Source organism: Artibeus jamaicensis, unplaced genomic scaffold (assembly GCF_021234435.1).
Source record: "Artibeus jamaicensis isolate MK-2021 breed Jamaican fruit bat unplaced genomic scaffold, CSHL_Jam_final contig_233, whole genome shotgun sequence".
Classification (NCBI taxonomy): Eukaryota; Metazoa; Chordata; class Mammalia; order Chiroptera; family Phyllostomidae; genus Artibeus; species Artibeus jamaicensis.
In genome coordinates, this window is record NW_026521486.1 from 54,057,957 (window position 1) to 54,072,871 (window position 14,915).

A 14,915-nucleotide genomic window follows, 5' to 3' on the forward strand; every position below is an offset into this window, starting at 1 on the left:
TGGCATATCTGTTAAGTAAGTGGTATACCTCCTTCCCTTCTGCCTTTATTCTGTAAATGACACAGATTCTCCCAAGAAGCAAGAAAAAACAGCATCAGGTTTTGAGTATTTATTTCAGGTAATGGTAATCTCCCAGTGGAGACTGGGGAAAAGGTAGGCATTGCCAGCCACCCTGGATAAATCGTGGTATCACAGGAGAGGGCTCAGACCTGCTCTCCGCTGAGGAGGGGGCTGCTCTCACCAACGGAGTAAGAGTGGAAGACCCGGGGCAGACGCAGCCAGTGGGTGCTACTGTGTGGCAGCTGGGGGAGGGAGACGGTAGAGCCCTGCTTCTTAAGTCTGCGCCTGATATTGGGGGACAAAGGGAAACTGGTTAGCAATGGATAGCGGCAGCCTGTTGGTACTTCTGCAAAGGACACACCCATGTGCCAGGTTTACCTGGACTCGATCCTAGCTCCTCCCCCTTCTCACTGACTGGGTTCATCCTCTCGTTTCTGTGGTAACCTCTGTCCATTCCCCGTTCCCAGATGAGCTTCCCTGTTTCGAGGACTCCAGGCCAGGGGATCAGCCCTTTCTGCAATCACCCGACATCCTCTACTTTCGATGTGGCCGACAGTAGTCATCAGTATCATCCATTATCCCATTCTTGCTTCAGAACTAGGCACTTTAGCCACACTAACTGTAATCCTGACAGGACGGCTATAATTTTCTTACTTTTCCCAGACTCAGAAAAGTTAAGCTACTTCCCCGACATCCCACCAGCAACACTGCAGCCCACGCTTGTTTAACTTCCCAGTCTGGGCTTTTTCCTGGACATTGTACTTCCTCAGAAGTAGTGGTTCCTTCTTCCCTTGAGGAAGAGTGAGTGGTGGTAATAAGGAATGAGGGGGTAGGTGCTGGGTGGTGGGGTCCTCACCTGTATATTACAGATGCAAGCACCATAGCCATCAATGCCAACAAGACGCCCACAAACAAGGGAGCCTGCCCAAGGCCTGCTTCTTGACCTGTGAGTAGAATCCCAGGCCCTGCTTCAGTGTCTGCTCCCTGCCAGATAGCCTCTGCCCACTCCCTGACTTCATCCCTGCTGTTGTCTAAGTACCTACCAGGCATGACAAGCTGGGTGCTGACCATTGCCAGGCTGTTGGCATCAGCCAAAGACACATTGAGGCAGTAGGTCCCTGAGCCGCCCTCCAGTACCTGGTACAGAACCAGCTGGCAGGTTGGGCTGGGTGGCACAGGCTGACACAGCCGCTGGGCAGGGGGCTGGCACCCTGGTGATGATATGTCCATACAGGCTTCCTCGGGCAGCCTGGGAGAGGTGTCGTGTCAGGGGGGCTGGGAATGAACACTACACACCAGAGAACAGGTTAATGGTCAACCCAGGAGTTCTCAGGACCACTACTGGGACACTCACCCGCCTTGACAAGACACAGTCAGCTCAAATGCATCCCCTTCACCGGATGGCACAGCCTGCAGGATCTCAGCACTTTCAATACCCTCTGCAAAGTTGCAAGGTTTTATGTCTGGGATTCCTCTAGCCAGATTCCCCAAAAGCCCAGACAGGAAATCCCTTGGCTGCTTCCCGAGTGCCATCCCCAAGTTTTCAAATGGGATTGGGGTATTCTTGCCCAGGTGAGTAACTCCTTCCACAGTGTGCTTCCACTTGCAGCCTGAGGCAGCACACACCCCACTCCGCCAGCCCCCACAGTAGGCAGAACTCACGGACAATGTCCAGGGTGAGGGAAAAGGAGCCGTATCGATACAGCACACAATCCAAAGGGACCTGTCTCTTCACCAGGATTACGGTGGCTGTGCCATCTAGCAGGGGGCTCTGGGAGCCTGGCAGGGGAGGATTGAAGAGGCAAAGTCAATAGACCAATGACTTACTTGGAAACAGGCCAAGCAGGCATGTTCCCAGGTCGAGCCAGAGCTACTGGATCCAGGTTTGGAATCACACAAGGCCTGGAAGTCTCATTTTATAGATAAGGAAACTGAGGCCCTGAAGGAGAAATGGCTGCCCCAGAGTCACACAGAGAGGGACGCAGCTGGAGTTTTAAAAAACCACAAATGTTGTTCTGGCTGGTGTGGCTCAATGGATTGAGTGCTAGCCTGCTAACCAAAAGGCTACAGGCTGGATTCCCAGTCAGGGTACGTGCCTGGGTTGCAGGCCTGAGACCTCAGGTGGGGGATACATGAGAGGCCACCACACGCTAATGTTTCTCACCCTCTCTTGCTCTCCCTACCATTCTCTCTAGAAGTAAATAAAAATCTTTTTTGAAAATAAATTTTTTAAAAAATAACTTAAAAAATCACAAATGTTTATCAAACCCGACACTGCGTCAGGCCCTGGGCTAGACACTCAACGTGTATTAACTCATGTAAGTGTCACCGCTCTTCCCTTTTCAGTGATCCTACCATAATTCCAGGCTGGCTGGCTTTGGGAAGAGAACCCAGGGGTGGGAAGTGGTGTTGGAATCTGGAAAAGATGTCTATGCAAACAGAAAGTGAGATAATAAATATTATGTAAATGACCACAGTCTGTTCCCTGGCCTGCCCCTCAGGGCACCACTCTCCTGAGGGATAGAGAAGCAACCAGCTCTCTCCCTAGGTCCTCGGCAAAGGCCTTGACTTCCTGAACTCCACATCTATCCCATGTTATTAAGAGGGTCTTGAGGGCTTTAAAACCAGTGAGGGCTCTGAGGAGGCCCCATTGCTAAGCAAAGGATTGGGTAACATCTCTGGCCAGGGTAAGTCTTTCAGTTCTGAGTAGCAAATGCCCCAGCTCAATAAATCTCCTTCATGCTGGCCCTCTTACCTGTAGGACCTTCTGTAGGCATGAGTGGGCTGGCATCTGGAACCTCGGGCTCAGGTGTGGGTACTTCCCCCGCTGTGGTCTCCACCAACTCTGCAGTTGTTACCTGTACAGCTGTGGTTTCAGAGGGCTCTGCAGTTAATACCTCAGGGGTAGTACCTACAGCCTGTGCAGTTGGCATCTCTGCAAGTGTGGTCCCTGTTCCCTCTGCAGTTGGTACTTGCACAGGTGTAGTATCTACAACCTCTGTGGTTGGCACCTGCAGAGCTGTGGTTCCAGAGGGCTCTTCAGTTTGCACCTGACCAGGTGTAGTGCCTACAACCTCTGCTGTAGGCACTAACCCAGCTGTGGTGCCAGGGGCCTCTTCGGTGGGCACATACCCATCTGTGGTGCCTGGAACTGGAGAGGAGCCACAGGAGATGAGAGGAATGGCAGCCTGAAGCACCACCCGGGCAGTGACTGGGCCAGACTCTAGGTAAGTGTGAGTGACCACAAGTGCCCGAGAGATCAAGGTCCCAGTACTGTCTCCAAAGTCCCAGGTGTAAGAGAGGTCAGCACCAGACAAATAGCCACTGGGGTCATGGAGCTGGAGCGCAAAGACCAGAGGTTGATTTCTCAGGAAGTGCTTGTTCCCTCCATCCAAGGCCTGCAGCTGCGACACGCTCACGGAGAAGGGCACCTGGTCTGGGATTGGAACCAGAAAAGGTGAGAGCCATACCTGGGCCACAGCTTCTCCTTTCACAGCCACATCCTCCTCCAAGCTAACTGGTTATCTCTACCCTGGCTCCAAGCCCCAGATTCCTCTACCCAGGTTTTCCCGGTTCTGCCCCTTTAAGGTTACACACCATTTCCCCTTTCCCCTTCCAGTCCGGCCAAGCCTCTCCACCTTCTTCTCCCACCCTAGAACTGGCCCTGCCCCTACCTACATCCTTACCGGTAATGGTGAAGGCTGAGCGGGAGTGAGCAAGGGGCACGTAGCTCTCAGACTCCCGGCGGCGGTGGTAGACAGTTACTTCCATGGTGTGTGTGCCCAGTGCTGCTGTGTCTGTCCCAATGCTCAGCCCAGACACAGGGCCCCCTAGAACTTGCCAGTATTGGCCTGAGGTTTTTGGAAAGAAAAGCAGAGAAGGGGTGGGGGTTACTGGTCCAAGAAGACTGATTAAAGACGGCACCAGAGAAGGAAGGTCAGGAGGTGTATTTAGGGTGGTAGTTTTAGATGATATTTGGAAGGCTGTGATATGGGGGCCAGGAAACGAGTCTTAATGCATGGTTGCATGGAATGGGACTAAAACTGGGGAGGGGCTCCCAGAAAGAACTATACTAGAGAGGGAGGGGGTTAGGTTCTGGGGACAAGGAAGGAGCCACAGGGAAAATGATCAGGGAAACTCATAGAGCTCAAAAGGTAGAACCAAAAGGAAAGACCAGGTAGGAAGAGGTAAAGCCAAGAGTAGATGACAGGCCAGAGCAGGGAGTCCCTCACCGCCGGTCTTCCAGATATAAACAAATTTTCTCCTCCGAGACCACGGGCCAGATGGGCAGGCCCTCCCATCAGGGAAGATGCAGGCATCATCGGGTTCCTGGGGATACACTGGCTGTCCTCCCCACACCTGGCTCCCTGAAAGGTAGAGAGTCACTGTCAAACCCTGGCATTCCTTTCTGTACACCAGAACCCCTAACAATGGCTCTCAGGGGCTCTGGGAATACTACCCAGCTGCAAAGTATATTCCCCTTAGCATAATCCATTTGGGGTGGCAGTAGGAAGAATGGAAACTACAATTAAAGATTCATATGTGTATACTCACCTAGGAAAGAAATTGGAAGGCCATATATCAAAATGTTGAGAGAGATTTGCTCTAGCTAGTGGGATAAAAATAGCAACACCAGCTAACATTTATTGAGCCTTTACTATAGGCTAGGACAGGCCTTGCAACTAAATTCTTTACATATTATCACATTTTAGTCCTCACAACCACCTTTTGCAGTAGGTGTCATCCCATTCTATGGATATGGGAATGGAAGCACAAAACAGTTAAGTACTTTGCCCAGGGTCACATACCAGTAACAAGTTTAAATCTAAGTCCATCCAACTTCTAGGTCCACTGGGCCTTTTATCCCTCCTTTGGGGAATTATAATTTTTCCTTTTTTTATTTATGTTTTCTAGTGTTTCTACAATGAATATGCCATATATATATATATATGTATATATATATACAAAAACAAATTTTATATATATATATAAAATTATATATATATATATATAATTTGTTTTTAAAAAAGTAAAAGGGGAAATGGGCATTCCCTGAGTTGAATCTGAGCCCTAGGGATGAAGGCCTGGAATAGAGAGGTACTCACCATTAATGATGGTGTTGTTGGCCCAGATGACCTGCCCATTCGGCAGCACCTTTTGGCTTTCAGGGAAGTGCAGGGAGATGGAGAAGGAGGTATTTGCCCCAACCAGTGTAGGCCCATCATTACTGACCTTCAGGGATACCTGGCCACCTGGAAAGGGTTTTCGCATTAGTTAGGACTCCTTGGCCTCCCCTCCCTATATACCTTTCCCTTTCTTCTCTTCCCCAAATACGTTCAACCCAGTTCTTGCTCCTCTCCCCATCGTATTCCCATCATGTCCTCCCCAGAATTTGCCAAGTTCTCACCTCTCCAGCAGTCAGCTCCCCGGATTTCTGTCCACTCTGGATACAGCTGCTTGTTCCAAGCTTTAGTATTGAGCTGCCTTGAGACACCAAGCCAATCCAGGTCTCTGGATCCTAAAAGGAAGGTTCTATGAGGGCCCTAGGATCCTCACTCTGTCTTTTCTCAGGTGATAATACTGTCCCACTCATTCACACATTTGAAGTGCATTTTAATTTACTGGATACCCACTGTGTACCAGGCACGATGCTAGGTACAAAAGACTTAAGAGGCAAATAAGACATGAACCTGAAGGGATTCAAGATAAAGTATAGGAAATACACATATACATAAATTATTACTATTCAAGGCACTGTTTAATATGAGCTATAGCAGATATGCATGAAGTGCAACAAAATGACAGACTGGCTCAGTGGGTTGAGTGTCGGCCTGCAGACCAAAGCGTCGCTGGTTCCATTCCCAGTCAGGGCACATGCCTGGGTTGCAGGCCAGGTCCCCAGTAGGAGGAATGCAGGAGGCAACCACACATTGATGTTTCTCTCCCTCTCTTTCTCCCTTCCTTACGCTCTCTAAAAATAAGTAAATAAAATCTTTTTTAATATTAAAAAATAAAAATGACAGACTAAACAGATTAGTTCCACTCTGGCAGATTAGGAAAGACTTCAATGAGGAGTTGACCTGTGGGATAGAGCAAGCACTCCAGGCAGAAGGCCTAACATGAGTAGATGCATTCATGGAGGCATGGAAGCACATGACATGAGAGGGGACTACTTGCAATGTGGTCGATGCACACTAATAGATGAGGCCAAAAAGACGGCTTGGAGGCTCTGAGGACCAGGCAAAGGAGTTTGGCCTTTACCCTGTAGGCAAGGCCACCTCAGATTTTGTTTCTCTTGTTGAGCTATAATTCATACATAAAATTCATGCTTCAGAATGTTTTGAAAGTGAGCAGATTTGTGTTTTAGAAAGATCACTATAATAAGCAATGAGGAGGATGGATCAGAGGTAGGCAGAGGTTGCCTTTGGGGACAGAGCAGACAAAATTATTGCAACTGACTGAGAGTCGTCTGAGAAAAAGGGATATGAAGGATCGTTATATGCCTCAACCAGTGTTGAGGCATAGCTATCAATGTTTAGGCATATTTTCTTTTTCTATACTTTGTTATTGTTGTTTGAATTTTTGTTGTTTTTAAATCTTTTATTTTTATCGAATTTATTGGGGTGACATTGGTTAATAAAATTATATAGGTTTCAGGTGTACAATTCTATAATATATCATCTGTGTGTTATATTAGTGTTCACCACCCCAGGTCAAGTCTTCTGTTTGTTCTTAGCTAAAGTATTTATTTATTTATTTATTTATTTATTTATTTATTTATTTATTTTAGCTAAAGTCTTTAAAAATGAATCCCAGACATCTTGTTATTTTAACCCTACAAATTCAGTATGTATCTGTTTAAAAAATGAATATTTTATTGAATAAGCATTATTTCACACTAGACAAAATTATCAAACCCAATCCATATAAAATTTCATTAATATCTAAAAATAGCTTTTTGCCCTGGCTGGTGTAGCTCAGTGGATTGAGCGCTGGCCTGCGAACCACAGGATTGCGGTTCAATTCCCAGTCAAGGGCACATGCCTGGGTTGCAGGCCAGTTCCCAGCAGGGGACTCCCGAGAGGCAACCATACATTGATATTTCTCTCCCTCTCTCCTTCCCTTCCTCTCTAAATATAAATAAATAAAATAAATTAAAATAAATAAATAAATAAATAAATAAAATCTTTAAAAATGCTTCTTATGATATAAAAAAATCAGAATCCATAAAGTAAGCACAGTCTTTTAAGAGCCTCCAGTAGACAAGTATGAACAGAATTATTCCAGAATACACTAAGGAACACAGTAAAAGGAAAAGATTTAAAACAGCTGCATGAATGAGGAAAGTCAAATCAAAAGAATTTTCTCAAAGTCTGTGAAACCAGGGATCTAGAACAAGAAAGAGGACACTGGGATATGACGTATATAATTTCAGCACAGCAGAAACTATCCTCACTCCATTTCTAATTTGTACTGGAAACCTAGTTAATTCTGCTGGGGGAGGATCTGGAATCATTTCATTAGCATCCCATCACTAGAGCAAGAGAATCATAAGATGCACCATTCTTCCTTCATTCCCAACCCTCCCTCCTCAGAGCAGCACGGGACATTCCAGACCCTCTCACCACCCCTCACCCCCACCCCCTGCTCCTGTCACGAGGTCCCAATCCCCCAGAGCCCTTTCATGTGATGCTCAGCTGAGACCCCTCTGCCTGACTTTCAGGCCCCAGGAAAAAAGCCAGTCCTGTGTTCACCCATCCCCACCCCAAAGAGGGGAGGTGGTGCCTCCTTACCCTTTCTATACGATACCACATTCTCTTACTCCTCACTTTAAAGACCCTATCTCAAGTGCCTGGGACATCGTCTAAAAGAGCCTCCCACTCATTTCACCCCCTTGGAGCCCCTACTCCAGCTCACTGCACAGGAAGTCTCAGAATTATGGCCAGGAGGACCCACCATCCTCTTGCCCTTCCAAGCAAAAGGGATTGTTTTCAGGTTCAGTCCCAAATCTCCATGTGGGGAGGGAGTTCAGATGCCCATGTCCTCACTAAATCAAGTGGGTGAGAGAAGCCTGAAGTGTTGCTGGTATCTCCCATTGGGAGGGGAAAAAACAGAGCAGGTGTGCAAACCCAAACTCACGCTTATCCATATCGACACCTCCCACACTCACCTTCTGTGGTCCCTACAGCCAGAAGAGCACCCATCACAGCCACATGGAGAAAGCATTTTGGGGGCCCCATACCCGTCTTGTCTTCCTTCCAGCAACCAAAGGCACTGGATGGGCAGGGACAAGCCCCTATATAAGAAAGGGGTGCTCATTTGCATAGCCCTTCCCCCATTCCCTCCAGGGGAGGGCTGGGAGGGACAGCAGGACTGGACAAACGCACAACTGACAAGGGATCCTGGTCCCAAGATACTGACTGAGTCATTCTCATCTTGACTGAAAGAATTGACTTAAGGGCAGCTACAAAACACGTACCCGACACACACAATTAATTCATCATGGGAGAGAAAAATCAATCTGTTGTTTGAGTCAAACCAGGAACGTCTCAAAAAGACAGAAACGGAGACACTGCCTCCAAAAACAGAGTCAGTATCGAGGTAGGCTGAGAGGCTGAGGCAACTACTCCTCCGAAGCCCAGGAAACTTTTACAATGAGATTCCTAGCTTCCTGCTTTTCAAAGGAGGCCCCGCAGACCGTGTGGAATTTAAACTCAGATCGATATACATTTTCCCTAAGGGTTGTGAAAACGGTGAGATCAGGAAATCCCTACAAACTCAGGATACAGGTGGGAAATTCGAGCCCGAATCAGGTGTTTGGAAAGAGATGTTCAGCCTCCCCACCTAGGTAGAAACTTATCTTAAACTTAAGGCCTCTCAGAACTGAACTGCGCGGGGCTGAATGACTTGCTGCGAGGGGCGCGGGGTTCGCCTCTCCGGCTCTGACGTTGACCAATAGAAAGGACTGGGGGCGGAGTCGGGGAAACGCGGGAAGGAGAGGAGGGGCCTCCGGTGGTGGCAGGGAACTGCTGGGGGAGGCGGCAACATTGTTTCAAGTTGGACAAATTGACAAGAGCGAGGGGTTAAGACTGCATTCCATCCGGACCTGAGGCCGTGGTGCCGGGCCCTGTTTCCCCTTCCTCCGCCCCCGAGAACCGGGCCCGCTTTCTGCAGGGTTCCCAGGCCCCCTCCAGGGCCGGCTGCCCTGACTCGCTAGCGCTTCATGGAGAACTTCCAAAAAGTGGAAAAGATCGGGGAGGGCACATACGGAGTTGTGTACAAAGCCAAAAACAAGCTGACTGGAGAAGTGGTGGCGCTTAAAAAAATCCGCCTGGACACGTGAGTGGCCTCTTTACGGGGACTCCTCTGTACTTGGGAGCTCCCTGAGTGCCCCCCGCCCCCACCCTAACAGGCGGGTAGCAGTCCAGGGACCGGAAGGTAGCAGGGAGGGACTTCTTTTGAGGTGGGGAAGTGGGTTGGAGGGACCGTAGAGGGTTTCCCTCATTATATAGGGTAGTGTTGAATCCGTGGGAAACTTGCTCCCCAAAGCCTAGTGATGCCCCCAAATGAGCAGTCAGGAGGGGGGGGGGCTCTGAAATGGGGTCCAGTGCTCTTCGTGAAGTTGAGTTTTGTGGGAACTGGTGAAGAGCACCTTTCTGACTAAAGAGCCCTCCTACTCCAGCCCCACCCTCATCTTCGAATTCTCTCCCTTTCAAAAGAATGGCAGTTGAACCTCACTGGCCCTTCTAGGGAGGCTGGGTACTGCTACGCCTTTTTTTTTTTTTCTTTCCCTGTTACTTTCTTTCCCTCTTCACCAGGAAGCCTAACTTAGTTACCTTCGGGAGGAAAAAATTGACCTTAATATGTCCAAAAGCCAGTCTGTCCACCCATGAATGAATTCCTATAGCACCCTTATTTTCTTTCAATTTCCTAGGAGAGGCTGGGGTGGTGTCTCCGTGGGGAAAAAAAGAATGCCTGGGCTGGAGAAAAAGGGATATTTGTAATCACATTCCCATCTCTCTTTTCCCAATCTCTCCAAGTGAGACAGAGGGTGTACCCAGTACTGCTATTCGAGAGATCTCTCTGCTTAAGGAGCTTAACCACCCTAATATTGTCAAGTGAGTATGTGTCTGGAAGATGGTTGACAGTGAAGGAGAATGCCTTCTGTCTGTGTAGTCTACCATTTCTCCCCCTCACCTCCATTCATGGACCTTACTTTCCTAGGCTGCTGGATGTCATCCACACAGAAAACAAACTCTACCTGGTTTTTGAGTTTCTGCATCAAGATCTCAAGAAATTCATGGATGCCTCTGCTCTTACTGGCATTCCTCTTCCCCTCATCAAGGTAATCCTTTTCAACTCTTCTCCAACATCGGCATGTCGTGAGGCAGGGACTCAGGGCAGGCAAATCAGACTGAGTGATGATCTTGGTTTCCTTCCCAGCCCTCATCCCCCTACATACATGAACCATCCCCCCTTTTCTTTTGTGGCTCTTTCACTGCTTATTATGCTTATTAACCCTAGGGCTGGACAGAAGAATCAAAGAAGTTGGAACTCTAGTAAGTCAACATAACAGTTCAGGTAGAGAAGGTCAGATGAAACTCAGATCAATGGGACTTGAGAGCACTTGGTACATTCCTACAAAAAAGTCCTTTTACCTGTTTGGTGGGAGAAATAGCCAGTGAATCTCTATTGTCTGTTTTAGGGCTGGATTTTTTTACTCCCCAAGTTACTTTCAATCTATCAACAGATATTTATTCAATACACATTTACTGAACACCTTCGGTGTGCTAGCGTAGAATATGGAAAAGGGATGCAAAACTGAGTTAAGACCTGGATCCTGTCCTCACCAGGCTGAGAGTCCAATGAGAGAAATAGCTTATAAACTTGTAATTGTAATCTAACATAGTAAAGTAGAGCTTCGGAGGTGATAAACACTGTCCTGTCTCTTGCCATTGTCAGAGCTACCTGTTCCAGCTGCTCCAGGGCCTAGCTTTCTGCCATTCTCATCGGGTCCTGCACCGAGACCTCAAACCTCAGAATCTGCTTATCAATGCAGAGGGGGCCATCAAGCTAGCAGACTTTGGACTAGCCAGAGCCTTTGGAGTTCCTGTTCGTACCTACACCCATGAGGTCAGTCCCTCTCTGCATTTCTTCCCTGAACTTCCTGGGAGGTGTTAATTAGGATATTCACAAAGTTACTGACTATATTTGGACAGCAGTTTTTCTCTTGGTAATTGGGGAGTACTTCTGACACCTCAAGAGGTCTTAGAGTGTGCACGGAGTTCGTACTACAGGGCTAACTGGGCTTTGATAGCTACCAAGTTAGGAAAGCTGGAGGGCATACCATTAAAATTATGAGCACTTGTCTCAGGTTTTCTATGAAGGTCACTAGTTGGGGGTTCAGAAATTGAGGTCCCATAGTCATGGGCTAGGTTCATTCTGGGCTGAGAAGTTGTATGCAGTCATTTTACTTAGGGGAAATCAGAGGGAAGGTAAGGATGGAGGGAAAGAAGCTGCTAGTTAAGAGGCAGAGAGTAGTGCTGGGGAGCTGAGATGTGGGAATCTCTGTGCTCCATACACCACCTCTCCCCCTTCCTATTTTTGTCCCCAGGTGGTTACCCTGTGGTACCGAGCACCTGAAATCCTTCTGGGCTGCAAATACTACTCCACAGCTGTGGACATCTGGAGCCTGGGCTGCATCTTTGCTGAGATGGTACAGAGGCATGCCTGAGTTCCACCCAGCCCAGTCCTCCCCACATTTAAGAACAACAGAACTTTCTTGGCTCATACCCATGGCCCTTCTATTATCACAGGGTTCTTTCTCTACAGTAGCACCTATGGGGGTGGTGGAGAAAGGACAGGGCTGTTGTCCCTGATGTCAACCACAGTGTTAGGTTATTCTCAAGTAGCCTCATCATCCTTATACATCTCTTATCCCCAAATTGAGCAAAATCATTTCTGCAGCTGCTTTATCTTTAGGCTGCATATATTTGGTAAAATGAGTCCCATTTAGTGCTTCATTTGCCCTGGAGACCTTATTATAGGTTGTGAGGAATGCAATGAAGCCACCTGTATACCGCTTACCCACATCTTTAAACCGCAGACTTATATCTTGTCCCTACCTAAACCTCTGGCTTTTCAGACTGAAGGATCCCTGAGGCCCATCTTATTTATATGTGAAATCACATTCCCTTTAATATACAATGGAGTGGGCTGAGGTTTTTTGTTTTTTTTTTTAAGATTTTATTTATTTATCTTTAGAGGGGAAGGGAAGTCAAGAAGGAGAGAAATATCAATGTTTGGTTGCCTCTCGTGAGTCCCCTGCTGGGAACTGGCCTGCAACCTAGGCATGTGCCCTGACTGGGAATCGAACCATGATCGTGTGGTTTGCAGGCCAGCGCTCAATCCACTGAGCTGCACCAGCCAGGGGCTGGGCTGAGTTTTTTAATCAAATCAGTAACATGTTTTATGGTCCTCTCTCTGGGTTGTAACTGGGGGCTTGGAGACCATTAGTCTATATATACAATGTGCATTTATCCCCCAGTGCATTACCTTACAATTGCCCATATTCCTCTCTCAATTCATCAAAAAATATTTGTTAAGCACCTAGTGTGTACCCAGCACCATGCTAAGTGCTGTGGGGAACACAGAAGAAATGGAAGACACAGTCTCTGCCCGCTGTGCTCCTATCTAGAAGTGGCTGCATCACAAGGAGGGGGGATGACCGCAGTGTCTACCCCACACCCCGTGAGTGGCTTGGGATCCCTCCTTTGCTACATGTCAGTGGCACCCCAGACATTCACCCCCTCCCAGCCCCACCCAGCCTTGGGGATCTGCAAAGCCATGGTTGGGGGAAGGAAGGAGGGGGCGAGGAGACAGATGAAGGGACTTCATTGTCTCAGGCTCTGTGTGACTGACCCCATGCAAGGCCCTGGGGAGGGAGTCATGGGGCCCTACTGACCTTCCACTGCCTGTGGGAACCTCCACTGTACAGTGGGCAGTTTCGACTGACGTCAGTGCGGGTCTTGGCCTTTCCTCTTTCCCATTTTCAGGTGACTCGCCGGGCCCTGTTTCCTGGAGATTCTGAGATTGACCAACTCTTCCGGATCTTTCGGACTCTGGGGACCCCTGATGAGGTGGTTTGGCCGGGAGTCACATCTATGCCTGATTATAAGCCAAGTTTCCCCAAGTGGGCCCGGCAGGATTTTAGCAAAGTTGTGCCTCCTCTGGATGAAGATGGACGGAGCTTATTATCGGTGAGAGTGGGGGGGGTGGGCTCCCCGTTTCTCACTGACTACCCTACGGTAGGGCTTTTTCTGAGTGAAGGAAGGATAAGACCCTGGACCTTAGGTCTCAGTGTTTCCCTTGCTTCTGCTTCCGCCTCCCTGTTGGTGTACCTACCAACTAAACGGACAGATATGGGGAGGAGGGGAATGGGAGGTGTCTGCCTTGGGTAAAATGAATTCTGGTTTCCCCGTTTCTTGGAATACTTACTTGCTGCCCATCTAGTCCATCACACCACCGAAGTTATTATACATCTCTCCCTCCAGCAAATGCTGCATTACGACCCCAACAAGCGGATCTCAGCAAAGGCAGCTCTGACTCACCCTTTCTTCCAGGATGTGACTAAGCCAGTACCCCACCTTCGACTCTGATGTCCTTCCCAAGCCCCCAGTCTCACCCTCTCCTCTAGTGGGGGCCTGATCTGGCTTGGCCCCAGGCTGTGGGCGCCCACTATCTTTTCTGGCTGCCTTAACACTCACTCACTTTCCCCTCTTAGCCAGACAGCTCTGGGGATACAAGGGCATGGAAGGGAAAAAATGGAAGGAAGCTTCAGTATTAGATGCACTTAAGTCAGCCTCTACCACCCTTCCACATAGTCATTGCTGAGGAGGGCTGGTATTTAAAAACAAACAAAAAAACCCTCTTTTCCCTCCCCCCACATAGGATTTGCCATCCCCATCTCTGAAAGCCCCGCAGTTATCATTTCCTGTGTTTGGGATAACAGAGGCCCCAAACCTCCTGCTGCCACTGTATTTGTTAAACCAGCTGATAGCAGGGGGAGTAGATTGGAATTTTGAAATCCAAGCAAAATAAAAGCATAAGGAGAAACCTGGTTTAAAGAATTAGGTTAAAAAAATAGATCCAACAAGTTTATACCCTAGTTTTAGTATTTGATCTCACCTAACAGTCTGGGTGTCTCAAGACTCCCAGCCTCTGCAATCCTTTTGGGGCTGCAGTAGAAATGATTGCTCCCACTGCCCTTGTCTGTCTCTTCTATAGGCAAGGGGTGCCTGGGAGGCTCTGGGACAGGGATTATGCTTCACCACGGCCTTAAGAGGCAAATGAAAGACGTTTGAATTTTTCTGTTAAGGTCTTTAGTTCTTCAGGTGCCAAGAAACATCAGATGACCTCTGAAGGCCATCCCCATAGGAGTGGAAGTAAAGTTTAGACATAATTTTGAGAATGCTGACACTTTTTTAGGGCTGTGACTGATTGGGGGCATGGGGGGAGAAGTATTTCTTTAAAAGAATGAACAATTATATTTATATTTCACGTTATAGTAGTTTTTTAGTGGGAGTGGGTGGATTTGTTGTCATGCGCACCTTGAGGTTTTCTAATGCAAATGTTTAAAAAAAAGAGAGTATTGTTTTTCTTTTTATGATTGTCTCCTTTCTCCCACCTCTTGTCCTGGAGTGTTCTTGCTATTAACGTTATTTGTAATTTAGTTTGTAATTCATTAAAAAAAATTCCTAGTTTTATAGTTTATCTTTTCTCCTTTTGTGTACTTATTTACCGAAAGAACGATGTGAGAGAATATGAGTATGTGTACCTGATCATTGGTTTCAGAC

At 47.8% G+C, this 14,915-nt stretch overlaps 2 protein-coding genes across 3 annotated transcripts; one reads left to right on the top strand and one right to left on the bottom strand.

The window, feature by feature from the left end:
- Window positions 1-94: 94 nt before the first annotated feature.
- PMEL (premelanosome protein) lies at window positions 95-8,495 on the bottom strand. The gene is made up of 12 exons (XM_037144159.2): window positions 8,444-8,495; window positions 8,231-8,356; window positions 5,468-5,578; window positions 5,166-5,312; window positions 4,293-4,427; window positions 3,747-3,911; window positions 2,816-3,496; window positions 1,723-1,839; window positions 1,415-1,499; window positions 1,104-1,309; window positions 917-1,004; window positions 95-345 (listed from the first exon to the last, which is right to left on the bottom strand). Exons 1-12 carry the CDS (start codon window positions 8,493-8,495, stop codon window positions 204-206), a joined length of 2,055 nt encoding a protein of 684 aa, XP_037000054.2. The 3' UTR covers window positions 95-203.
- Window positions 8,496-9,068: 573 nt separating this feature from the next.
- On the top strand, window positions 9,069-14,832 carry CDK2 (cyclin dependent kinase 2). Of its 2 annotated transcripts, XM_037144165.2 has the most exons (8): window positions 9,069-9,399; window positions 10,101-10,178; window positions 10,285-10,405; window positions 11,023-11,193; window positions 11,675-11,776; window positions 12,667-12,810; window positions 13,116-13,319; window positions 13,614-14,832. In XM_037144165.2, exons 1-8 carry the CDS (start codon window positions 9,284-9,286, stop codon window positions 13,716-13,718), a joined length of 1,041 nt encoding a protein of 346 aa, XP_037000060.1. In that variant the 5' UTR covers window positions 9,069-9,283; the 3' UTR covers window positions 13,719-14,832. The 2 variants fall into 2 exon arrangements, with proteins under 2 accessions (XP_037000060.1, XP_037000061.1); XM_037144166.2 differs by lacking the exon at window positions 12,667-12,810.
- Window positions 14,833-14,915: the final 83 nt, after the last annotated feature.